The sequence below is a fragment of the Oncorhynchus nerka genome, linkage group LG16 (assembly GCF_034236695.1).
Source record: "Oncorhynchus nerka isolate Pitt River linkage group LG16, Oner_Uvic_2.0, whole genome shotgun sequence".
NCBI classification, from domain to species: Eukaryota; Metazoa; Chordata; class Actinopteri; order Salmoniformes; family Salmonidae; genus Oncorhynchus; species Oncorhynchus nerka.
In genome coordinates this window covers 11,132,804-11,158,538 of record NC_088411.1, presented here as the reverse complement: position 1 = coordinate 11,158,538, position 25,735 = coordinate 11,132,804, and the positions used below count along the sequence as shown (strand labels likewise).

The following is a 25,735-nucleotide window of genomic DNA, read 5'->3' as shown; positions in this document are numbered from 1 at the left end:
AGCTAGCTAACGTTAAGTTTGTTAACGTTTTAGTACAAGGTAACGTTAGCTTACCTAACTCAGTTGACTCGCTTAACGTAACGTTAGAGTAAACTAGGCTTATCAACACTAACTTTACCGTTATGCTAGTTAAACCAGCCAGCTGACCAGCCGTAACATTACGTTACCTCCTTGCCTTGTGTTCTTCGGATCATAATTCTCCTTTTGCCAAGTAAATTACTGCTGCTTCGTATTTCTCAAGCCAAGCCCAGGGTGTGTTCGCTGACACAGATGTTTCAAAGTAACATAGATCAAGTCACCTTGCATTGAAATACAAATAAATGTTACTAGTCCAATGATGAGTTTTAACACTCAGTTACTTTGTTTCAGACCACAGCACCGGAAATAATAGAGAGACAGAAGCCCAAGAAACAAAAGGAGCACAAGCATGGAGTCCAGGGAAATAGTAATGTAATTAGTTGCTTATCCAATTATAGTTCATCAATAGTTAGTAATTAACAGTTTTATATTGTATTTTGTATTTCCTTGTTGGTTAAATAAATAAAAGGTTATGTATTATAGTCCCCTTTTCCGTCATGTAAATAGTTATCAATCCAATCATAGTTAATCAAGAGTTAGTAATTAACAGTTTTATATTGTATTTTGTATTTCCTTGTTGGTAAAAAATATATATATATATATATATATATATATATATATATAGCTGAAATTTCCTCGCATATAACACCTATTACCATCGTTAACCAACGTTTGTTAAACATTGGTGAACGTTGGACGTTTGAAACCCAACCAAACCAACGTTGTAAAATCACCATTATAAACGTTTGCCAATGTTCATTAACATTTAAAAGGGAACTAATAGCCAACGCTGTAAATTACACTAAAACCAACGTTTACCAAACGTTGATGACACCTATGACAAACGTTTACAAAATGTAATCTGTCCCCTACACTTGAACCAAAACCGAACATGTATCTGAATGCATTCAGAATGTTTAGACAACCAATCCAACACCTTAAAAAAACGTTTATAAAATCTGTTTTTGCTACCTGGGTACTGCTATAACCGTAACGTTACTTATTTCTTTATTACATTGCTCAACATTTCGTTAAAATGTATCATAATTAGTTAGAGCAACGAATTTTTATCCGCTCTCTTCGGACTTGAGTTGCATATTTTCAGACATTTTCTTCAAATCTGAAAACGTTGAAGCCACGCCCATTTATGAAGAATTGCATTATGGGCTCTAAAAGTACGGAAAAAGTGTCCACTGTATGTACACTTCGTATTTTGGCGAATTTAGTACGTGAATGTGTAAATAAGCCAATATGCAAGAGGGGTCTAATTCTCAAATTCTCTGTATGGTAATAATAATTCATTGTATTTTGTAAAGTGGTTTCTTGCATCATACAACACAATACCGTACAATTTACAGTCATCTACTTGGCCCATGGTGTTACAGACCAAGTTTAAAAAAGTATGAATATTGTCAAGCCCATGCAATGTACTGTACACCACTTATAGGCTACTAAAGGCTATATCATATAAATCAAAAGTTATGTCCATGTGAAAATGTTATGGGATTTGCTCCATTAGTTTTGTTAGTAGGCCTACATTATGCTCAAATAGCCGCAATAGCCCATTGACTACTGTCTAAAACTGTATGGGTACAGCCTCTGTGTTCACTGACGAGCAAAAGAAGTTTCACAAAATTTTCACAATGCTCAAATTTCCGCTCACAAGATGTAAAATTGACTCAGTTCCCCCCAAAATTTGAGGGAACATTGCGTGTAACCTCTACTGTATATAGCAACGATAATGGGTTCTGTTTCCTCTGTTATTATGAACTACATTTTTGTCCAATAGGCCTAGATGAATGCTCCCCTTTTCTTCTCCCAGTAAAATACTAATTTGTTTGAAGATTAGGCCAATTTGTGAAAATGAAACAAATCAGTTTGAAGAATATAGTGATGTTTTAATTATTCCTTGCTAAAAGCAGTGGCTTATTAGCCTGCTCTATCATGAATAATCAAATCATCATCACACAATTATTTTTCAGACTCTTGATCCGTTTTAATCCAATAGGAAAGGAATACATTTTCTCAAATCAATTGTTTGTCTTGGCCTATTCAAATTCATATTTTGGGATTAAATCGAGTAGAGTTTGACAATTTACGGTTAAATCATTTGTTCATTGGAATGCGTTTGTTTTATTATATCTACTTTAATTGTTAATGATTTCTAACAAGCGTGTGCCTCTCCTTTCAATTTGGCTCGTGCGTCCGGTTTGAGTCTTATGTCGTCGATGGCAAACACTGAAAAGAAAAAAAATGCCCGTTATACCCTCCACCTTTAATCCCGTCAGTGAAATTTGGTCTCGTTTCTTCTTGTCTTGCTCTGACAGGCATGCATGCACCCCAATTTACCCTCGTGACGGGGGGGCTCTAATCTACCCATCCGGCAGGGTTTGATCGCAGGCCCGTGTCCTCGGTTCAATGAGACGCTTCATTAATTTTAATATGCGGAGTGTGCCAACAACTGTCAGGACCTCCTAGGCCTATACCCAACCTCACCACGTGTTACTGAAGCTCTCCAACTTGCAGACCAGTCTTCCATATATGTGTAGCCTGTTATTGGTTTATATGCTGTTTTTTTGGAGAGGCTGTGGTATGAAAAGCGTTACGGCAGTTACAATGTGCGCGGAGAAGACGGGTCACATCTCTTTAGTGGGCACCGGTAAACGGATTAGTTTAAGCACTGCGTATGTGGCAAGTCAATTAGCCTGCTGTTAATGTCGCGTTTTAGACACATTTATGTATCATTATTTCACCCAAGGTTTTCCTCTCTTCTGTGAGCGTGAGGCTAGACCCTTGATTTCAAATATCAGGCCTGCAAATCACTTTGTGAAGATGTAGTGTTTGTAGTCAGGATCTTATATTATTTGATTACAATTTATATTATTCCATGGTTGCAATGATCAAAAAGGTATGTTTTAATTCAGTAATTTTTTTGCAAAAATAACAAGACATTCATAGCCTATGCTCTGCCATTAGCCTAAATCTTAATAAAATAATGAATAGACAACGAGCTCTAAAAGTGGCCTGATCACACGCCTCCACAGAGCCAAGCCCCGTGCACCTAGTAATCACTCAGATGGACCTAATCCACTTTTGATGAACTTGGTTAATAGACTTCCTGCTGACATTATCAAAGGGATCCAACTCTATTCATTACGTGCACACGACCCTCGCCACGCCCATAGCATCCCCACAAGCTCTGGCGTTTGTCAATAAATGCTCCCCTTCACACCCAAAACTTTAAGGGACGGGTCTAGAAGTTCAGTTACACGTCTGCACCGTTGAATCTACACCCTACTCAGGACAATGCCACGCCGCAAAAGTCTCTTTGTGCCATTTATCTCCAGAGACGCAGACACTGGTGCGGATTTGAAAGTGCAAGCGCATCGTATAGACGGTCCACATGGAGCTCTTATGCAGACCAGTTGGATAGAAGAGAGGGCAGAGCGCAGGGGAGAGTGTGACCCGTGCGCTATTGTGGAGCTCAGATTGCCAGGGCTCAGATACACTGAGCAGGACCGGAGCACCATCGATAGAGCGCAAAGGCGTCGGCGTATGGCTGCAAACTCCCGCGAGAGGAGGAGGATGCTCGGGCTCAATGTCGCATTCGACCGCCTCAGGAGCGTCATCCCCAACCTGGAGAGCGACAAGAAGTTGTCCAAGTCAGAGACTCTTCAGATGGCGCAGATATACATATCGACGCTCAGCGAGTTGTTGCAGGACAGGCCCTGCGGCACGGATTTCAGCACCACTGAACTTGAGAGCACCGAGCTAGTGCGCACGTCCCCAACTGGCATGCAAACAGTGAACGATACAGCAGAAGACTCAACTGTTGAGCTACCTGGGCCAGGTGCATACGATACCGCATGTAGAGACAGTGGGAACGTGATGCGTGCGCCCTGCGAAGACCAGAAGGCAGAGCTTAGAGGGTTTATGAACCTGTGGGAGAGAACTAGTGGCACAAAATAACTGGTTTTATTTGTTTGTGATTCGTAATTGTTTATTTTCGTTTCATAAAAAAACATGTTGATTCGTGTTTAATACCCTATGTAGATTCTGGCTCAAGTAAAAACACATTTTAACAATTTGGCATCTGACTTTTTCTCCCCCTCACAGTTCGGTCTACTTTTGCACGTCAAAGTTATAGGGGCAGTTTATGCTGCATAAAAGATAAATATATTATTCCAAAACATAACACAAAAGTATCAGACACAGATGTACTGAAAGTAGCAATTTTTATTCAAGTTAAAATTATATACAAGTAACCAAAGACATTCTTGAAATTGGTACAAAGAGCATGTTCCTGCATTTGGCTTTTTACACCTTTTTAAATCTGTCTTTCAAATAACACAACTGAAAATGCTGTATAAAATAAATTGGATTGGATTCAGAAAAGTAGTCTACCATTTCTAAATTTCCAATAGGCAATATTTACAAAAGTATTTACATTGTTCCATCCATTTCCAGATTTGTGAATAAAGCTCTTGTAAACTTCAGAAGTGTTAATTAAGCTAAAAAAAACGAGACAAAAAAACGACTGGTGTGGCTCCCGACTACAGCGTACATCAGATTGAAATACAAGAGGCTTAACAGCTTACAAAGTATTGATGAGGGTGTGTGCATGGAGATGGCTGAAGCTTTAATGTCTGCATGGCTGTGGGTGTGCGTGCGCGTCTTAGAAGAGAAACAAAAACATGTCGGAAATATACAAAGGGGAACGAATGCAACTTTAGGAAATAAAATGGAGAAACTTCATCTCCCCAATTCTGTACATCTTAACCCCAAACAGCCCCACGACCGACTAACCTCCGCATTCAAGCTGGGATAAGAGGATTTTACAGGAGAAAACTATGAGAAACAGCATATAACCAATGAATTAGCTGACAACGTCATGCAGCCCATAGCAGTCCCAATCAAGCCTGAGTTGAACAAAACTGACAACACTGGCTATTAAACAGGTTGGTTATATAATGGGCATCACATTATGAACCTCAGAACGGAGAGTATGGATACAGCAACTGTTAAACTGAGAGGCTCAGTTCATGAACAACAGCGCTCTTATCAATTCAAGTGCTTAAATTAAAAAGCAAAAAATATATACTGTATCCTTTTAATCCAGTTGATTTTTTGGAGAAAAGCTTAAAAAGAAATTGAAGCATTGAAGAAAGGAAGAAGAATATAACTTAATGCCAGACTGGCATGTATTTATTCAGAAACAGAAAACCAACACGTGTGTGTTCTACAGCCTTTAACAGCTAGCTGAAGCACTGTGGTCATGCAGACCCAATAGTCTCTGCAGTACAAATTAAAGACAAACATCCATACTTTCCTGTTGGCCATAACCAATAATGATAGGGGGGCTACAGACAAAATTATGTAGTTCTCTCACGTTAGTGAAAACTACAGATGAGTACCATTTCAGGTTTGTCCTTGAAGAACCACAATCTCCGAAAGTATCGACTTGGACAGAGGTGAGGTGCTCACCAAACTAGCAATTCTCTCATCCTCGCCACTCCATGTACTTCGAAACGGAAAGAAAATCTATTTGTTCATTTCTAAAACCTTTTTACACTCTCCACTCAATGACAGAGGTTTTTAGAACACACACACACACACACAAAAAGGACAGTCGTGAAGGCAATAAAAGCGCTTCAGTGCAGTGGGGCCATTGGGCTCTGGGGGCTTTCAGCATTTCAAAGCGGGCTGAGAGCTTTTGCTTTGCGTTCCTATTCCAGTTGTGTGGGTCATTGCTGAATGCTTTCTATGGGTTCAGGCACACAGGCACTTTGATGACAAATTGGAAGTAAACAGAGGGAGGGAGGCAGGGAGAGAGACATCTTTTACAGCAGGCAGAAAAAACAATGGAGGATGTGGCAGATGTAGCAAGAAGGCAACATATCGATTTGGGATACAAGGAGTTTATATAAAATGTACAACCTGAATAGCACAATTGGGGTATCGAATGAAGAAAAAGGGTCACAAACCCCACCCAAAAAAATCTGCATTTAATGAATATCATTCTGAGAATCATAAATTACAATTTTGTGGGGGAACAGAAAAAAAATATTTAAAAAACAGTGTTTGGAACACAGAACGTCTAGAATATAAACGGAAGGTTGTCCTTATTTTATGTTATCGGCTCAGAGTTCTCCTGTTCCAAACAGACGTCACAATAGGAGCGGTGGAATGCTGAAACAGTGCTTCAGGCCTCGCGTCTTTGAAGGGAGGCCTGAAACAGTATGTATAGTGAACGTGGTGTTGACGATGATGAAGATAGGTGGTTGTTATTAGCAGGCTGTGTGTGTCTCTGTGTGAGGCGAGCGAGCGGTCAGCCCCCAGTGTAGTCCCTCCCCACAGAGTCAGGCCTCTAACAGTGCTCCAGATAGTCAATGACCCGAGAGATGGACTTCTGCCCTGCGGTGCCCACATCACACTGTGGAGAGAGCGATGAGAGGGAGGGAGGGATAGAACGATAGAGCAAAGGTCAGTTACCACACACTCTCTCCACACAAATCCCTATTCAGATATAAGGCTACAGGGGCCAGACTGGGATATTAGTCATTAGCCTGTACAAGCTCAATGACACAAAGAGGCCACAATAAAATACCTTTAAGCAGACACTTGTAGGCAGACATTTTATCTTTTAAAATGTGAGAGAACTTACAGTAAGATTCATGAAATTTAGGAACTTCTTGAGCATTTCTGTCATTATTGAGAAATCTCCTTTGGGCAGGTTTTCCCTCACAGTAGTCACATTCATCTGAAAGAGAAGACAAATGAATCAACACAGAATCCTTTGTTAGTTCTACTCACATTTCCAATCTCTGATGAAATAAACCACAACAGGCAGATGCATAATGTTGTGTCAGATAACAGTAATTCTAGCGATAAACAAATGTCCGTATCATCTCAGAGGGAAAACAAGCAGTCACTGTAACCATCAAATCCGAGGTTGACCGTGTGCAGTAGATTACATGCTGGGTGTCGACGAACGGCGGTGATGCATGTAGAATTGTCGGGGAATTTAAAATAAAATAATTTCCAAATGTTCTGTGGTCAGAGGCGCTAGGACGGCCGATCCACTGCTTTTAAGTACACTCAGCCGTCCATTGCGCTGGTGTTTCCTCTTGAAAGCAGTATTCAGGCAAGTTAAGGCTAAAACTTCTGAATTCATTTAATTGAAAAAATATCCAGTCCTATAGTGAAGCTAAACAGTTTTTGGTTTAATTTTAAAGGAGTGGGGCACCCTACTCCCCACATTTTTTTGTGTTTTATTGGAGAGGACAGTGGTAGAGAGTTAACGTAGGAGAGAGCGCTACAAGAGCCGGAATCGAATCCATGCTGGAAGCTGTATGTGTTTCATAGGCAGCTGCTTAGACCGCTAGACCAGGCAGGCCACAACCATTTTGTTTTACACAAAACAGAAGTCTGAGGTGTGACCTTCCAGTTAAAACACAGAGCCCCTGTCCAGATTAAAACTACAGCCTGGGATCGGTAGAGGTTTATCAGAGAGAGAGATAATGACCGTGGCACAATCAATCACAACCTAACGGCCCATTGGGAGAGACCGTGAGAGAGAGTCCATTACTAGAGATGCACTAAGCTCTCAAGGCATCATTGAATCGCTAATAACAATCTTCAAAAGAGAAAAAGGCCATTAAAGCAGGGATAAAAATCAACTCCGCTTTTATTTTCCTCTCGACAGTGGGCCGTGAAACTTTTAAGACCGCAATTCTGAAGGAAAACATTGATGGTCCCTGAAAGGCTTTTAAAATGACGGATGTTCACTGCCGATGTTCGAACGAGGCGTCGCTGTCGAGTGTGTCTTAATGATGATGTGGGTATTTGAAGTTCAGGTTGGGCACATTGGAAAAGAACAGAATATTCAGAAAGGTATACCTGAGGGCGACCTCAGCACTAGCCAAGTGCATCTGTATACAATGGATTCGTAAGCCTTCCCTACCTCTGGAAAAGAGCGTCTGCTAATGACCAAAATGGTACGGAAAACGTAGCCTAAATCTACTTGTCTAGTGAACAATCCCAAACTAGGTCCATGTCATCCATTATGTAATGATGGAACTGTTATTACAGAAAACTTTTTCGTTATATCTTTGATTCGTCTCTTTTATTGCCTTCTGTTTGTGTTTTTTTTTTAATCTTCTTCATTTGAATGACCTTTTGAAATGAACTTTATATAAAACATTTGATTTGATTATTTAGAGAAGCCGTGGTGCTCAGAACGTCAGGAGAGTTGCCTTACCGGACTCCCCTGGCAGAGACAGCCCAGTAGCAGAGCAGTGTAGGAGGCCACGATGCTGTCCTCCATGTGCTTCCCAGCATGCTGCAGTGCTGCAGAGGGAGAAGAGAAAGAGTCGTCAATATTACTACAACATCCGATTCAGCAATGCCTCATTTATAATCCAAAACATAGGTTCTACTCAAGTTACCTAATGTCAGTATGGATCTATTACATTAGCCATGGTTAGTTAGTTAAACTTTGTTTGAATTTATTTAGCCTTTATTTAACCAGGTAGGTCATTACCTTTGGTAAGGTCTAGCTCCTCATTTTCCTCCTCTTTCTTGGCTTTCTCCTTCTCGCTGACTGCGTTGGTGTTGTTGTTCTCCGAGGCCACCCACTGGATCTCGCCACCAGACTCCTGCCACTCGCCGCTCTGGTCCAGCTTGGGTTTGGGCACGTCATTGATGAAGTCATCCGTCTCCGCCTCTGCCGCTATGGCCGCTTGCTCCCGCTGGAGGAAGAGCTGAGGGCGCAAAACGCATACGGCCAGAAAGGTTTGCGCTTGCATGTAATCAGTTCATCCACCCTTCCAGATCTATGCCTAAGAGAGATCGTATAACGCTCACTGAAAATGTACACGGTCTCTACACAACCTGACCTATGAACACGCTCACACGCGCGCCCGGACACACACCACATCGGCTCTCTAACCCACCTGCACCAGGGCAGCGATGGCAGTGAGCGATCCTTCCGTCTTGAGCTCCTCTTTGTCAGCCACCAGGACAGAGTTGAAGGGAGCTCCTCCGTCCATCTCCATCTCCATCAGACAGTGGCGGTTCCTGGCACTGTACTCCACCAGGTTGATCAGCAGACCCAGACCCTGCATGGAGAACCATCGCACTTGAGACATACACACACCTAGAGTACCATTCTCTAAGACCCAGACCCTGCAGACACCAGTTGTGTCCCAAATTACACCCTCTATGGGTCCAGGTCAAAAGTAGTGCACTTTAAAGGGAATAGAGTGCCATTTGGGAAGCAGAGACAATCCCACCTCAAAATGGACATACTTCAATATCATCCCCTACACTTAGACCCTTATCTATCAACTAGGTCGAGTTGAAACACATCCAAGTAAGTTCCTTACAGAGGAATGATAATCGAACTGGGGACAAAAACAACAGGAAAAATCTAGGAAGTCAGGGCCCGTATTCATAAAGCGTCTCAGAGTTTGAGTGCTGATCTAGGATCAGTGACCTTTCAGATCACAATGAACACAATTACATGGACAGGGGAGACCTGGTCCTAGATGTCCTACTCCGAGACACTTTATAAATATGGGCCCTGGAAACCCATCTAACCAAAGCCATGGCTGCAATGTGATAAATGGGTAATGATGATGCTCACCAGTACTCGGATGTCGAACCTCCTCTCCTGATGAAGGTACTGTGGGACGCGGAGCACACAGTTCAAAGCTGTCATGATCATGTCCTCCTGCTCGCCTGTCTTCGTGCTTCCCCACTCTACACACACACAAGGGGTAGAACATACAGCTGTGACGATACCAGCACTGCGATATCTTCTCCATAGCATAAATGAAAACATGAAGTAGACCAAACCCTTTGGTCCTTTAAAAACCTGCTGTTAGTAAAATATTGTGTGCTATAGCTTGGAAAATAAATAAAATGTGAATCACGATGACAACAACGTTTGTTTCATTAGAGCTGTTTTCCTAAAGAAGTTAAACCTGCTTTGTGTTAGGACTCCTTGCCATGAGGCTAACAAGTACGGCGATACTGGTATTGCCCCGACCCTAGTAAAACAAAGTTACGACGGGACCTCAACAGTTATGTGCATAACATTTTTGGGAAGCTGAATGTCTTTAGGTGTCATCTTAAAGCACTTCTATGAACGAGCGGCGAGTGCACAACGTAGTGTAGGTATTAGGGATTCTGGGTTCGAGTCCAGGCTCTGTCGTGACCGGGAGACCCATGGGGCGGTGCACAATTGGCCCAGCGTCGTCCGGGTTAGGGGAGGGTTTGGCCAGCAGGGATATCCTTGTCCCAATGCGCACTAGCGACTCCTGTGGCGGGCCTGGCGCAGTGCACGCTGACACGGTCGCTAGGTGTTCCTCCGACACATTGGTGTGGCTGGCTTCCGGGTTAAGTGGGCATTGTGTCAAGAAGCAGTGCGGCTTAGTTGGGTTGTGTTTCGGAGGATGAACGGCTCTCGACTTTCACCTCTCCTGAGTCTGTACGGGAGTTGCAGCAATGAGACAAATCGGATACCACGAAATTGAGAAAAAGGGATAAAAAAATAAAACAATTAAAAAAAAGATAGTGTAGGTATGCAAATTTACTCAATAACCATCATAATTTACAACCACCGCAGTGGCATTGGCCCGGTCAGGACAATCTATATCCAGATGATAGTGTGTGTGTGTAGCGCTCACCATTGTCATGGGTGAGGTTGAGTAGCACGCCGATGATGGCCTTCATGCAGTCCTCCACGGCCTTACCCACATTGCTGTGGCTGGCGTATGGCAGGGCGGTGCCCGCCGAGCACAGGGCACTGTTCACCCCAGTGTCCTGGCTGTAGCGCTGGATCATCTCCTCGCAGTGCCACAGGGCCCTGTCAACAACGCACAGGGGCAATGGGTTAGCAATGGGTTATAGCACGCCCGCATGCTTCCCATCCGAAACAGTTTGTGCATATGTTATAATGTGACATTTCTGTTTGTTTTGGTCTACGGCAAGGGTTTTTTCGCCTGTTCGTGTACACTTTCTCTCGAGGCAAGCCAAAAGGTCAGTAGCCGAAGTGCACGCCCCTTTATCGGTGATTGGTCAACAACAGTAAGGATTCTTCAAATAGGCGTTTGTTGTCATTAAGCAAAAGACTAATTGTTAATTTCATTAACATATTTCACTTGAGAAATACTGCACCAAACATCCTAGATGCAAAAGTGCGCGACTAAGAGCTCTCAAATCAAATTACATTTTTCTTGAGTTATCTTAGATCAATTCTGAATATTTTAAAGCTTGGCGCCTCAAGATAGTATTTTGTCCATTGCCGCTTTTTAAAATTTGTTTTTCAAGTTAAGTTTTTTTTAAAGGGAGTATATGCAAGCACACTCGATTGGTTAAAATGGCGACACCAATGAGTAATTAGTTTATGTATCAAGTCAAGCACAACATCAGTATTGAACTACAAGGTACTCGGCTATATAGCTCATTTCCATTTATGGTCCCTTATGCCAATGTCTATTCAAGCTTGATAGTTTCTCATTTTGGCATTGAACTTATAGCCTGCCGATGTTGTGCTGGGAAAGAATAGTCTTCATGTTTGATTGACAAAAGACTGGACTGAAAGTATATGGATGCGGGCTCTGGAAGGACTTCACATGGAATTAAAACACTAAACAGAGTGCGCCTGGAAAATAAGCTTTTTAAAAAGTTCAAAAAGGGCAAAATTCTTCCTATGAGATTGTTGTATTGTTCAGAAACCGCGATCGTACATGGGGAAACAGGCCCGCAAAAGATACAAGAGCAATAACACGTCTCTAGTGTTTCTCTTTGCATATAGACACCATTAGTCAGACAGCATCCCAGCCAATACCTTTGAAAAAGGCAGTGTGCAGCGGGAGAGAACAGAGCGTAAATTTCACCTATAACAAAAAGGTTAGCAACAGCCGCGCACGCCGGCAGCATGGCTAACCAGAAGCAAAACAGCTTCATGCAAAATAGCAAAATAATGAGATTAGAGATAATGGGGGTCATTTATTATTAAGGCAGAGAGGAGAGCGGAGGAAGAGTTCATTCATTAGAGTGGGGGAGCGGCGGTTGTTAATGAGGGCATCTGAGCTGCTGTGTGGCTCGACCCCTCTGATTTCCCCCCCCCCCCGTAATTGAATTAGCGCAGCAGCGATCAATGCGGCTAGTGAATCCTCTGTGTAAAATCTGACAGCGGTTCTTTCTTTTACCCAGTCGGAGAGGCCTCCTGGCTGGGGGTGCAAGGGCAGTTCACCAAGGGTGAGGCAGGGGTTAGGAACCAGAGCAGGGCGGTCAGGGTCCCGGCTGCAGTCAGCCTCGTCCCAGGCAGGGTGCGTTAATTCAGTTAAGGACGGAAGAGTTTAAACAGATAAGTGGCTGTGGTGGAACGAGGCGGGTGGGGGACTGGGACACTTGGAGGGTGGCTGACCCTTACAAGGGGAGAGAAATGGGGGTATTGATGGAGGGCTGATGGGTCCGAGCCGAGGCACAGAAGTGGCAGAGTTTGCTTTACAGAGGGGAACACGGACAGGGCGAGGGCGGATGCTGTGATTGACATAGTGTTAAAAATGTGGAAACTACAAAACAGAGCCCTGATGGAAATGGGCATTTCCCCATGTTTCTCATAGGGCTCCATACAGAAACGTTTGTGCATGAATTATCCTTGCGATATAATCTGTCAGTGAGGAGTCATGTGCATTTCAATCAATATAAAAGGCAAAAATCTGTGAATTCTTGGATTGAGATGGAAAAAAGCGGTGTAAACTTAAGACATTTGAAGTAAGTAGAAAAGATAATGGAACTATTTTTTAAATAAAATCTTTGAGCACTAACAATCACCAAAACAAAAGCTAGACAGTCAAATCAATTCATTTAGCAATATATATTTTATTATTATGTTTGTTTGAGCAAAAGACCACGCATGGAAAAACACATAGGACATTTGCTTTAAAACTGCAAAACTCTCTCAGCTCTATTAACGTGGGCCTCAAATTCTCTAAAAATGCAGGCAAGACGACAGGCTGACTGCACACCCTGCCACAACGACCACCTACATCCCTGTTTGATCCAGAAAAAAACCTGATGGCAGCAGTATTCTAAGTCTGCAGTTGTAAAGGCAGATAGGAGTCCGTGGCTCCTGACGCAGTCAACTGTGGAGGGTGGGGAAATTCACCAAACTGATGCATTGAATCAGCACTGCTACCAATCAAACTCAATGCTGCCGTCTGGTGATACAGGTGTGTGTGTGTGTGTGTGTGTGTGTTCGTTCTCGCTCATACAGGACACTCACTTGGCTGAGGAGCAGATAAGCTGAGAGTCCTTATAAGCAATCAGGTAGCCCTGGTTCTCTGGGTTGTGAACAGTTACCTGCGCAAATCAACAAGACAGAGGAAGTTAATTACACAGGGAATTCGATGTATTAACAGTTCCAACTCAAATCAAGAGCACACAGAGCCCCCTATAGGAGACTCACATTGGATTCACAGACTTGAGTTGATCAGTAATCTAACCTCGGCAACCTGCTATCTAAATATACACTGTACTCGGTCTGAAAGTGAAACAGAGCACAACTGCAGGGTTCGAGGGGCATGGGCAGCTGTTACTAAGATCAACATTTACCATAAATACTTTATAACTGATATTAAAGACATGCTGCAGAATTTTTGCGACTAGTTATTATTATTGTTTTTTTACCTCCCGCTTTGGCCTGGATGTGTCAATGTGTAGTTCATACATGCATAATCTATGAGCAGAATTACTGATTTACCTCAAATCAGCCACGAAATCCCTAGTTTGAAAGCGACTTTACTGGAAGCTGTACGGCGCCATTTTCTCTACATTTCCCCTCGTGGGCCAGCCCCCTAGCAATTAGAGTTCCAGCCAATGAGAATCAGCCATTCGTCATTTGCGTGACAGCTCGCAAGCTGCACACAGCAGAGCATGAAAGAGAGCAATGCACATATCTGCACATGACGTAGTACGCAGTTTGAGGATCACTTTTGACACGAGCGCTACTTTCAGAACTACTGGCTCAAAAGTACACAATAGTACCGAAAATTATCTTTACATAAGTTATAGTAAGGGCTATGACTGGGGCTCCTGACCCTGATTATGAATTTTCATGTAATTTCAGCCTTCTAGTAGTCAGAGGTGTTGTCCAACACAGTAGTGTGTGTGTGTGTGTGTGTGTGTGTACACACACGTTTTCCTACCTCATCAGAACTACAATGTCTTAACATGTCACCAGAATTTGGGCTGGGCGATATATCAAATTAATTTCAATTCATGTTTATGCACAACGTTTCAAATCTCCTTAACTCCTTCTGTGCTGTGTGCACCTTCCCACACAGACACCAAGCCCCTGCCACTCACACAACAATTTGCATTTCACCCAAGCACGTTGAGACATTTCACTGTAATAGAGAAGTTAACCTTTTAAGGGTATCGTTAGTCTCAACTCCCAAAAAGGTACAACAGAGCAGACCCTAACTAAGACAAGAGTATATATTTTTTTCATCTATAAAAAAAAAAACGATTTTCTTTTATAAACAATATAGAAACACATACAAAACGACTACGTCATACATACGTCAACTACATCACACCTGCCCAGCACCCCCCCCCCCCCTTTTATATCTAAATAACTCATTTGATTTTTCCATTGTGTTAATGATGGCGGATTGATTGATTAATACTTGTTTTTGTTTTTTTGTATAAGACGGGAGTATCAATTAACATGATTGTGGAAAATGCATGATCGGTTTGCTGCACACGCCGTTGCAAGTACCACTTACAGCTAGCAGCATTTTAGCCACAGACTTATGTGCTAAGCTATCCAGTCTGCGTTTTAGAAATGTGACATGAGCATCAAAAGACGTATTTGTATAAAGATTTGGCAACTCGTTCTCAGACAGAAGCAAAAGCATCTTGGGATCCAGGTAGATGTTCAAATCAAGTGGCCCATCTAAACAAAATGAACAGGCTGCTGTTGTTCAAAACAGATGGAGACGGACAGGAGGGTGTATTCATAAAATAGCAACTGTTCTAACTTGTTGGCAAACAAATAGACCTAATTTGGCTAGACTTTAAATATAAAGATTAGCTGGCTACTGACTAGCAGTGGGCTTGAGAGATTTGTTTATGAGACCTGTGTTAATGTTCTATAATGCCTGCAAACAGAAGTGCATTTTCATATACAGACTTGAAAGCCAGATTAGTGATTATTGCCACAAAGCAAGTTCAAATGATTAAGTAAATGATTAGTGGGTCTTATGGTTAAAGGCTTATATTTTAGCCTAAGTAAAATTTTACAAGCCTTGAATTCATTATATTATTCCCAACTGTTTGAAATGCAGTGTATTGCTTCTGAAGCTAAGCAGGGTTGGTCCTAGTCAGTTCCTGGATGGGAAACCAGATGCTGCTGGAAGTGGTGTTGGAGGGCCAGTAGGAGGCACTCTTTCATCTGGTCTAAAAAACATATGCCAATGCCCCAGGGCAGTGAATGGGGACACTGCCCTGTGTAGGGTGCAGTCTTTCGGATGGGATGTTAAATGGGCGTCCTGACTCACTGAGGTCATTAAAGATCCCATGGCACTTATCGTAAGAGTAGGGGTGTTAACCCCATTGTCCTGGCTAAATTCCCAATCTGGCCCTCAAACCATCAGTCACCTAATAATCCCCAGTTTACAATTGGCTCATTTATCCCCCTCTCCCCTGTAACTATTAAAAAATAAAATAAAAATTGACCTTTAACTGTGCAACAGAATATCATAAAAAATAAATAGATTTTAGGCCATGTTGCCCAGCCCTAACCAGAATGTCCTGACAAGGTAGGACAACTAGAAATAACATTTTACGAAAGTACAGACTTTTAGGCTTAAGGGTCAGGGAAAATACGTTTTTGAATGGGAATACATTTTTACTCGCCAAAAAGTCCAGAAATTCATGAAAACAAAGCTGTGTGGGTGTGTACTCACGCTCTCCAGCACACGTAGACACCTCTCTGCTCCCCACAGCGATGCCACCAGCTTCTCCTTGTCATCCTCGTGGCTTAGGTTCTCCACACATTCTTTCACTGCAGGAAACAAGATGTCGGTTCAACCACTCAACCCCATCGATCAGGTTAGAGTATAAACACCAAAAATGGAAACGCCATTGAAGAGCCATGACCTCAACCCCATTGAACACCTTTTGAATGAATTGGAACGCCGACTTCGGGCAAAGCCTAATCACCCAACATAAGTGCCTGACCTCACTAATGCTCTTGGGGCTGAATGGGAAGTCCCCGCAGCAATTTCCAACATCTAGTGGAAAGCCTTCCCAGAAGAGTGGAGGCTGTTATATCAGCAAAACGGGGGGGACCAACTCCATATTAATGCCCAGGATTTTGGAATGAGATGTTTGACGAGCAGGCGTCCACATACACTGCATGACCAAAAGTATATATTTGTTTGTTGTTGCGTCAGCTGCGTCTCAAACGGCCACATCTGCTGATGTCGGCCATCCACATTTGCGGTGAAAGGTGGCAGAGCTTTGGTGGTATTATTCAGACCATGAGACATCCAGAAAATCATTCTGACGAAAACATCCAGCATTCAAACGGTTTGGTCTACAAACTAATATGACCACTAGGGAAAGATGACTGTCACGGACACAATAGTGTACTCCATTTTGCTCTACGACCCCCACATGCGTCATGGGACTTGTCTTAAGTTGGCACTGCCAATCTGTCAACATCTGTCTGTAGCGTCAGAACTGTTTGGGATACACACTAATATGACCAGTCTATGGAAAGGGGAGACTGTCACGAACACATCTTGCACGCTGAAAGTAGCCCTGTACCAGTTAAAATGTTTTATGGAAATGCAGTGTACAAAACATTAGGAACACCTGCTCTCTCCATGAGAATCCAGGTGAAAGCTATGATCCCTGATTGATGTCACCTTTTAAATCCACTTCAAATCATTGCAGGGCTCCCGAGTGGCGCAGCGGTCTAAGGCACTGCATCTTAGACAGTCTCTGGTTCGAATCCAGACTGTATCACATCCGGCCGTGATTGGGAGTCCCATAGGGCGGCGTCCGGGTTTGGCCGGGTTAGGCTGTCATTGTAAACGAGAATGTTCTTAACTGACTTGACTAGTAAAATAACAAAACAAATGTAGATGAATGGGAGGAGACTGGTATTTTAAACCTTGAGAGAATTGAGACATAGATTGTGTATGTGTGCCATTCAGTGGGTGAATGGGCAAGAAAATATTTAAGTGCCTTTGAACGAGGTATGGTAGTAAGCGCACGGGTTTGCGTGTGTTAAGAACGGCAACTCTGCTGGGTTTTTCACACTCAACAGTTTCCCCTGTGTATCAAGAATGGTCCACCCCCCAAAGGACATTCAGCCAACTTGACACAACTGTGGGAAGCATTGGAGCCAACATCCATGTGGAAAGCTTTCGACACATTGTAGAGTCCATGCCCCAAGGAATTCAGGCTGTTCGGAGGGCAAAAAGGGTTGCAACTCAATATTAGGAAGGTGTTCCTAATGTTTTGTACACTCAGTGTATATGGAATTAGCTCAGTGCCAAAAAATAATAAAAAGGGTTAAATATGTTAAAATATAAAAATAATTTCCTGGTCTTTCTTATCGCTCTCAAATATAGGATATAGCCTTTTGACTGTTTTGCCATGTATGAATCGGTTATTAAATGCGTTTCTATGGGCAAGACAAATTCAATGTTTAATCAAATATTCTATATTTTTTTGAATCCTGCAAACTAATTCCTTGGAGGGCCTAGCGTCTACAGGTGTTAGTTTCTTCCCATAGCAACCAGGAGTGGGGAGTTCCTTAATAATGAATAACCTTAATTCAATCACGTACAAGGTAGGAGTGAAAACCCAGACACTCAACATGGAATGAGTTTGACACCTGAACTTCAAAACCAAAAATAGCTAAACGATCCTTGGTATCACCATCTTAAAATAATTCCATATGTTAGTTTAGTAGACCCCCCCGCCGGCTTACAGTATAGGGGGTTAACCTTGACTGCTCCTGTAAGTCGCTCTGGATAAGACCGCCTGCTAAATGACTCAAATGTAAATATCTAGGTCTAGCTTACCTTTATCCACTATGTGGTCCAGGCCTCCCAGGAGCCTGAGCTCCTCTTTAAACCAGTCCCCAGCCCGCTTGGAGGTCAGCGATAACAAGGTCTCCATGGCTAAATGCCCCGTCTAAGCACACACAGGGAATAATGAAAATACACTTACTTCACACACACAGGGTATAAGTAGACATGACTGACTCGGTGTGTTGTGATTCAAAGATGCTAACAGGGTGAGGAATTGGAAGAAAAAAGATTTCCTTCCTCTCAGTGATGGGAGTCAGGAGAAATCTAGATTGCATGTAGGTAGAGTTCGGGTCCAACCACAACAATACTGACATCTTGAATTTCACTGTCAATAGATAGAGATATTAACTATGAAAGTGTTAGCTCCTAACATTAAACATTTTAAAACAAACTGAGCTCAAACGATAAGCGAACATTCAGTTCTTCCACCAACTTTCAAATCAGATTCTCTAATGATTAACTCAACATGGAAGCTTACAGAAATATAAAAGAGTGAGTCCCTGTGATTATTCCGGAGAGAGACCGCTTGAATTCATGAAAATCAGTTGGGGGGGGGCCCCTTGAGGCGAATGGTCAGTCTGCTCTCTATGAAGAATAGGGCTTCATCCCAAATATCACCCTATTCCCTACATAGTGCACCACTTTTGACCAGAGCCCTATGGGTAACATTTGGGACACCAACTAGAAAATCAGTGGAGAGGATATTTATAGAAGCAAAGGAAACCAAAAGGCTAAAAAGCCAGATATCAAGGGCCCTGTCATCACGTCATCAGATTAAACCTGGTTTGAAATGCTGTGCCATTTCCCCAGTCCCAATTCAAATACATTATTTCCATTGGCTCTAACGTGCAAAGCCATTGTGTGTCAGGGGCAACTGTTCTCTCTCTACAAGGGGACGTGTTATCATTTCACAAACAAAAGTCATGTTTTTTTGGTGACAGTCAGAGACTTCTCATCGCATCAATCAAGCAGTGTTTTCCCCTAAAATAATGCTGAAATAATTATTCAAAACATGGCTTACAGCGGCGACGGCCATTAGAGGAGCCAAAGCAGGAAGATTATTAGCGTAAATCCAAGATTACATCTACACAACACCTGCTAATCCATAATGGTTTAAGGCCTACATTTAAACCTCTAGTTGTCCATCTGCCACAGGACAGAGGGGGAGGAGAAGAGTTAAAGAGATAGACGGGGAGAAAACAAGGAGAAGGAAAGAGAGTCTAGAGGCTCTGAGCTACAGCTAGTCTCCATCCTGTAAGCATAGACCAGGGTTATATTCATTAGGGCCCCCCCCCCCCAAAAAACAATAATTGGCCTGAAACGGGGAGGGACTACCTGAACTTGCCCAACAGGAAACACTTTTGTTTTCCGTTGCATGCCCTACTGAATATGACCTAAGGAACACTCTCTCTAGGGAACCCGTACCGTGATGTTCTCCAGGTCCAGGTGCTTGTTGTGCACCGTGTCGCACAGCTTTCGGATCTTCTCCTTGACCTTTGACATCTCCTTGGCAGTGAGCTGGTTGTCCTTGGCCACAGAGTGGTCCCCCTCCAGCTCCAGCAGGCGGATCATCAGGTCTAGACTGGCCCGGTCCAGGTCCATGTTGAGTCGGTCTCGGCTCAGGATGTACATCAGACTGGCCGTACACAGGGAGAGGTTCTGGAAGGGGGGGGTAATGGAGACCGAGGAAAAAGGGAGGAGAAAGGATACATGAACCTGATATCCAGATTTTTAAGTTGTGTCACTAACAGCACAGGTTGTGTTACTAAGCGCCAATGCCTTTTGTAACTTGGCAGGCTCCAGTTAAAGTTTTGAGCTTCAATACTGCTCTGACAGAAACCAAGTCAAGTCAGGCACAATCTCTGGAGGAGCAGCCTTAACTTACCGGGTGCTGTGGGGCATCGTTGAGTGTCTTGAAGACCTGGGCCACCTTCCCTCTGGCCCGCAGGTGCATTCTGAAGCTGGGCATGGCACACCTGGTGGCCAGGCTAATGATACTGCAGGAGAGGAGAGATTAATAAAGTTGAAGTGAACAGAGAAGAGGGGAGAGGAGGGTCACTCTTCTGCTAGATCATCGTCTAGTTTGCTATCGTCTGATGGGAAAGGCATGCTGCGAGGAAAACCGTGTCGTTAACCGCAGACCTAGGATCAGATGAACCTTCACTTAATCATTATTTTAAAGCTGGAATCCTTAAAGTGGAACTCTAGCCTCCGTTTCACCTCATTTACTTACAAAGGCACATCTCAATAGGTGGTCCAGGTATGTCATGACCGTAAAAGTTCAAAAATCAATGTCAAAAGGATGTCTGATGGTGAAACTGCCACATCCGTTTGCAAACACCTTTCCCCTGACATCATTGACAAAATAGCAGAATATGCACTCAAATTTTCATTCCCAAGTTGTGCAATGCTCCTCACCCCCACATTGTCCACAAAAAAACAATAAGTACGGCCATGGGGGGTGGACAGTGGTGTCGTTTCCCCTACTGCGGATTCCATCTTTAACCATCAATGAGATGCTAAAGAATCTGACCCAGTATCAGTAGTTAGAGCATTAACTAGCAGCTAGTCTTACCTAAGGCAGCGTGTGTTGAGGGGCTGGCCACTCTTCAAGCCAGTGGCCAGGTACTCAAAGTCATCGGTGAACTCCTGGTTCTCGCCAAACTCCACCACGTCGTTGAAGTGCTTGACATGCTGGACTACTGTGTATAGCTGCAACAAAGTGTTGATGTCACGCCAATGCATGCTGGGCTCATTACATCACATGGTACAATGCATTCGTAAGGTATTCATACCCGTTCTACACATTTTTTTGTGTTACAGCCTTATTCTAAAATGGATTAAATAAGACATCCTCAATCTACACACAATACTCCATAAAAAACAGTAAAAACTGGATTGTAGAAAAGTATTTAAAAATAATAAACAGAAATAACTTATTTACGTAAGTATTCAGACCCTTTGCTATGAGAGTCGAAATTGAGCTCAGGTGCAACCTGTTTTCATTGACCATCCTTGAGATGTTTATACAACTTGATTGGAGTCCACCTGTGGTAAATTCAATTGACGGGACATTATTTCAAAAAGCACATACCTGTCGATATAAGGTCCCACAGCTGACAGTGCATGTCAGAGCAAGCAATGAGGTTGAAGTAATTGGTCATAGACATCCGAGACCAGATTGTGTCGAGGTACAGATCTGGGGAAGGGTACCAAAACATTTCTGCAGCATTGAAGGTTCCCAAGAACACAGTGGCATCCATCATTCTTAAATGGAAGAAGTTTGGAACCACCAAGACTCTTCCTAGAGCTGCCCACTTTGCCAAACTGAGCAATCGGGGGAGAAGGCCCTTGGTCAGGGAGGTGACCAAGAATCCGATGGTCACTGACAGAGCTCCAGAGTTCCTCTGTGGAGATGGTAGAACCTTCCAGAAGGACAACCAGCACTACACCAATCACACCTTTCTGGTCGAATGGCCAGACGGAAGCTATTCTTCAGTAAAAGGAACATGACAGCCAGCTTGGAGTTTGACAAAAGGCACCTAACGGAGTCTCAGACCATGAGAACAAGATTCTCTGGTCTGATGAAACCAATATTGAACTCTTTGGCCTGAATGCCAAGCGTCACATCTGGAGGAAACCTGGCACCATCCCTACAGTGAAGCATGGTGGTGGCAGCATCATGCTGTGTGGATGTTTTTCAGCAGCAGGGACTGGGAGACTAGTCAGGTTTGAGAGAAAGATGAACGGAGCAAAGTAGAGAGACGCTTGAATAAAACCTGCTCCAGAGCGCTCAGGACCTCAGACTGGGGCAAACGTTCACCTTCCAACGACCCTAAGCACACAAGCAAGACATGCAGGAGTGCCTTCGGGACAAGTCTCTGAATGTCCTTGAGTGGCCCAGCCATAGCCTGGAGTTGAATCTGATCAAATATCTCTGGAGAGAACTGAAAAAAGCTGTGCAGCGACACTCACTATCCAACCTGACAGTTTGAGAGGATCTGCCGAGAAAAATGGGAGAAACTCACCAAATACAGGCGTGCTAAGTCATACCCAAGAAGAATCGAGGCTGAAATTGCTGCCAAATGAGTTTTAACAAAGTACTGAGTAAAGGGTCTAAACACTTCTGTAATGACAAAGTAAAAAAACGTTTTTGCTTTGTCATTATGGGGTAGTTTGTGTAGATTGATGAGGGGATGTGTAGATTTATTTTAGAATAAAGCTGTAACGTAAAAATGTGGAAAAAGTCAAGGGGTCTGAATACTTTCCGAATGAACAGTATTTGTCCCAAATGGCACTCTATTCAATATATCGTTGTGCTCTGGTTAAAGTATAAGTGAATCAGGTGCAATTTCAGACATAGCCCAAGTCCCCCTAATACAAGATAACAAACAATAAGGAACCATGTCATCATCACCATGTTTCTCACATACTAATTGCGTAACACATTTCCCTTAGTTACACAACACACTTCAATTCTTAGCATGCTAATGACAAATTCTGATGTGTGTGTGTGTGTGTGTGTGTGTGTGTGTGTGTGTGACGGGAGTAGGGTAAGAGTTTGTGGATTCGCAGTGAATTGTGGAGCAGGGATGAGGTAGATACTAGATCGAGCTAGAGAGCTCAGTCCTGCTATTCTTAACATGAGAGCTATGCGCCCGCAGCCTGCCAAGCGTACAAGCACAAAAACAGCAAATGTTAACTGCAGGTGGAGTTTAAGGACGTGGGATGCCCATTACGCTGTTCCTGCTTACGCGATTGCCCACACTGCAGTTTCTAGCGGGGCTAATACGGCTTAGCATACAGACACCCCCATCATAAAATAACCAACTGCAGATTGTTACATGAACCATTGTTTAGGGATTGAGGGATCCTGCAGTATATGGTCTTATAGGAAGGTGGAGTAATTGATGCATGCCCTCAGAATTTACTGTGGTTTGTTTCAAGAGTCTATATTTAAATAAGATGATCTACACCTGACCAAACCAGGTAGGTATGATCAGGACTAAATGATGGATCATCCATGAAATTGGTGCCATTGTTCATCCATTTTTAAAACATTGTAGACCAGGGCCCATATTCATAAAGTAATCAAGGATCAGGTCCACCTGTCCATAAACATATTATTATCTGAAAGGAAAAACTCATCCTAAAATCAGCACTCCTCCTCTGAGGCTTGATCGACAGTTTCAGGGCAATATCTTGTGGTTTTATTTTAGTCAACCTTCATTTAAGCATGGAGTCACTTACAGGCTGAGCTTTATAGATGCCAAGTTGCAGACCACCGTGATGGGTTGATGGCTAGAACAGAGAGTGTTGTGTTGGTGCTCACCTCCTTGTGCTCTTTCCTGCATTTCAGTGCAGTGACAATGTCCTGGTAGGGCTCGGTGGGGAACGACACAGACTTGATGACTTTGGGCGGCGGGCATGGCGGCGCTTTGAACAGGCCGTCGTCTTTGTGAGAGTTGGCATCCTTGCTGCTGCCGCTCGACTGGCTGGCCTGACAGAGAGAGAGAGAGAGGAAGATATGGGGGGGGGGGGGTTAAAAGGAGGAAGGAGGGGGAGGGGAGGCAGAGTAGGAGAGACAGGGAAAGGGCAGAAAGAGAGTGTGTCAGAGGGAGAAAAGCAAAAGCAAACACCTGCTCAGCACACGGCCCTGCTGCTGCTGCTGGCAATTCATGTTGTTGAACGCCAGCCAACAGCCTCCTGCCCCTTACGTAAGAGATAAGGCGCAGTAAAAACTCACACGTGTGCCCCCCCCACACACACACACACACACACAGGAACCAAGTCCCTTCTAGCAGTCTGAGGGCATTATAGGGCCCTGTAAAACATGACTAACATTATCTGTAAGACTGAGAATTCAACATTCAGAGCAGTGTATTTTTAACAGGCTAATGAATTCCAGGGATGGCAAGGTGCCACAATGGCTTCTAATGACATTTGGTGAATTAATCAGACCGTGTGCATGCCAATTGGTACCCTAGTGCACTACAAAAGGAAAAAGGGTGCCATTTGGGACATCGATTGGAGTATAGTGGCCTTTCCAGAGTAAACACATGCTCGTATTGGTCTCTTTGCCAAACCATGGTTAAGAGACCAATACGAGCATGCGTTTACTCTGCGTTTAATCTGGGAAAATGTGTAGCAGTGTGTGTGGCAGTGTGTACTCCAAAATTAATGAAAATAAAATGATGCTGACACCATCTAAAATGTAATTTTCAACTCCAGAAATTAGACAAATAATAATTTAACATATTGCACCATGTATATAGACTATGCATGGTCCATATTATCAGGTATGTTATTAGCAATAAGCATTCAAATATAAATTAAACACATTTTATTTGGGGTTTACGGGATATCCGCTGAAAAGCAACGATACCCACTATAAAAACAGCAGTAAGGTAAACCTGTTTAAGGTAAACTTGTTTAGTTTAACTTCTTAGGTACAAATTAAAGATGTGTCCATCTATAGCAGTGGATAAGAAGTATGCAAAAGTGTTTGCATTAAACCACCACAAGGGGTGAATGAGTTCAACATAGTCGATCTGAAATGGCACTGTTCACAAATTGAGACCTTAAAATTCCTTGGTATCCACATCACAAAACAAACTAGAATGGTCCAAACACACCAAGACAGTCGTGAAGAGGGCACGACAAAGCCTATTCCCCCTCAGGAAACTAAAAAGATTTGACATGGGTCCTGAGATCCTCAAAAGGTTCTACAGCTCACTACTGTATATAGCCTCGCTACTGTTATTTTTCACTGTTGTTTTTATTTCTTTACTTACCCATTGTTCACCTAATACCCTTTTTGCACTATTGGTTAGAGCCTGTAAGTAAGAATTTCACTGTAAGGTGTAACCTGTAGTATTGGGCGCACGTGACAATGGGCGCACGTGACAAACTTTGATGTTCACAAATAAGCATTGAAATGCAGTAACATGCCATTCGTAATGTCACCACTAGGTGTCAGCGCCAGCATTTGTTTTGAGTTGATTTACTACAGTGTTTACAACAGTCAAAGGTCATGTAAACAATGGCAACCTTGTAATGAGAGTATGTTATGACAAGCACAAGTTAGCTGTTCATTAAGACAATGTCTTCTTACAGGTACCATATTTACAATATACTGTTATTCAATACAAAATGTATTGGCTATACATTTCTACGACAATGGCATGAACTGCTGACTAAAAAAGTTTATGCAGGCAAATGCTTGCCACACTGGTTTTTGTCCCATGTTCTAATTTAGCTAGCTACGGATCTCATCATGAATGCAAGTACATTGCCTGAATGATAGACATGTGACAACTGTCTTGCTTTTTGCAGATAACATATTTAGGAAAACAACCTAAATAAGCCCACTAGCTAACATAATAGGCCCAGACAGTAACAGTGTCACTTTTGTATCAAAGACGAGTGCTCACTTTGCCGGCAATCGAGTGTTAACACATACGTAGCACAGATAGCTAGCTAAGATAACTAACATGCTGGCTAGCTAGCTAGTCAGCCAACGTTAAACCAGT

At 43.0% G+C, this 25,735-nt stretch overlaps 2 protein-coding genes across 3 annotated transcripts in view; one reads left to right on the top strand and one right to left on the bottom strand.

The window, feature by feature from the left end:
* Nucleotides 1-3,332: 3,332 nt before the first annotated feature.
* Nucleotides 3,333-4,510, top strand: atoh1c (atonal bHLH transcription factor 1c). Its single transcript, XM_029684630.2, has one exon. It carries the CDS (start codon nucleotides 3,385-3,387, stop codon nucleotides 4,045-4,047), a length of 663 nt encoding a protein of 220 aa, XP_029540490.1. The 5' UTR covers nucleotides 3,333-3,384; the 3' UTR covers nucleotides 4,048-4,510.
* LOC115144023 (wings apart-like protein homolog) overlaps nucleotides 4,297-25,735 on the bottom strand; it is a 54,309-nt gene continuing 32,870 nt past the window's right edge. For both annotated transcript variants that reach the window (XM_029684628.2, XM_029684629.2), the window contains exons 7-20: nucleotides 23,536-23,703; nucleotides 20,779-20,915; nucleotides 20,089-20,200; nucleotides 19,629-19,862; nucleotides 18,195-18,306; nucleotides 16,062-16,159; nucleotides 13,376-13,452; nucleotides 10,770-10,948; nucleotides 9,725-9,840; nucleotides 9,033-9,197; nucleotides 8,621-8,840; nucleotides 8,339-8,427; nucleotides 6,743-6,838; nucleotides 4,297-6,511 (exon numbers count right to left, since the gene is read on the bottom strand). In XM_029684628.2, coding sequence (XP_029540488.1) covers nucleotides 6,446-6,511; nucleotides 6,743-6,838; nucleotides 8,339-8,427; nucleotides 8,621-8,840; nucleotides 9,033-9,197; nucleotides 9,725-9,840; nucleotides 10,770-10,948; nucleotides 13,376-13,452; nucleotides 16,062-16,159; nucleotides 18,195-18,306; nucleotides 19,629-19,862; nucleotides 20,089-20,200; nucleotides 20,779-20,915; nucleotides 23,536-23,703 — 1,869 coding nt within the window. In that variant the 3' untranslated portion in view covers nucleotides 4,297-6,445. The remainder of the gene's footprint in view (nucleotides 6,512-6,742; nucleotides 6,839-8,338; nucleotides 8,428-8,620; nucleotides 8,841-9,032; nucleotides 9,198-9,724; nucleotides 9,841-10,769; nucleotides 10,949-13,375; nucleotides 13,453-16,061; nucleotides 16,160-18,194; nucleotides 18,307-19,628; nucleotides 19,863-20,088; nucleotides 20,201-20,778; nucleotides 20,916-23,535; nucleotides 23,704-25,735) is intronic.

Coding starts and splice junctions, on each gene's coding strand:
- atoh1c (XM_029684630.2), top strand. CDS start 3,385: ATGCCACGCCGCAAAAGTCTCTTTGTGCCATTTATCTCCAGAGACGCA.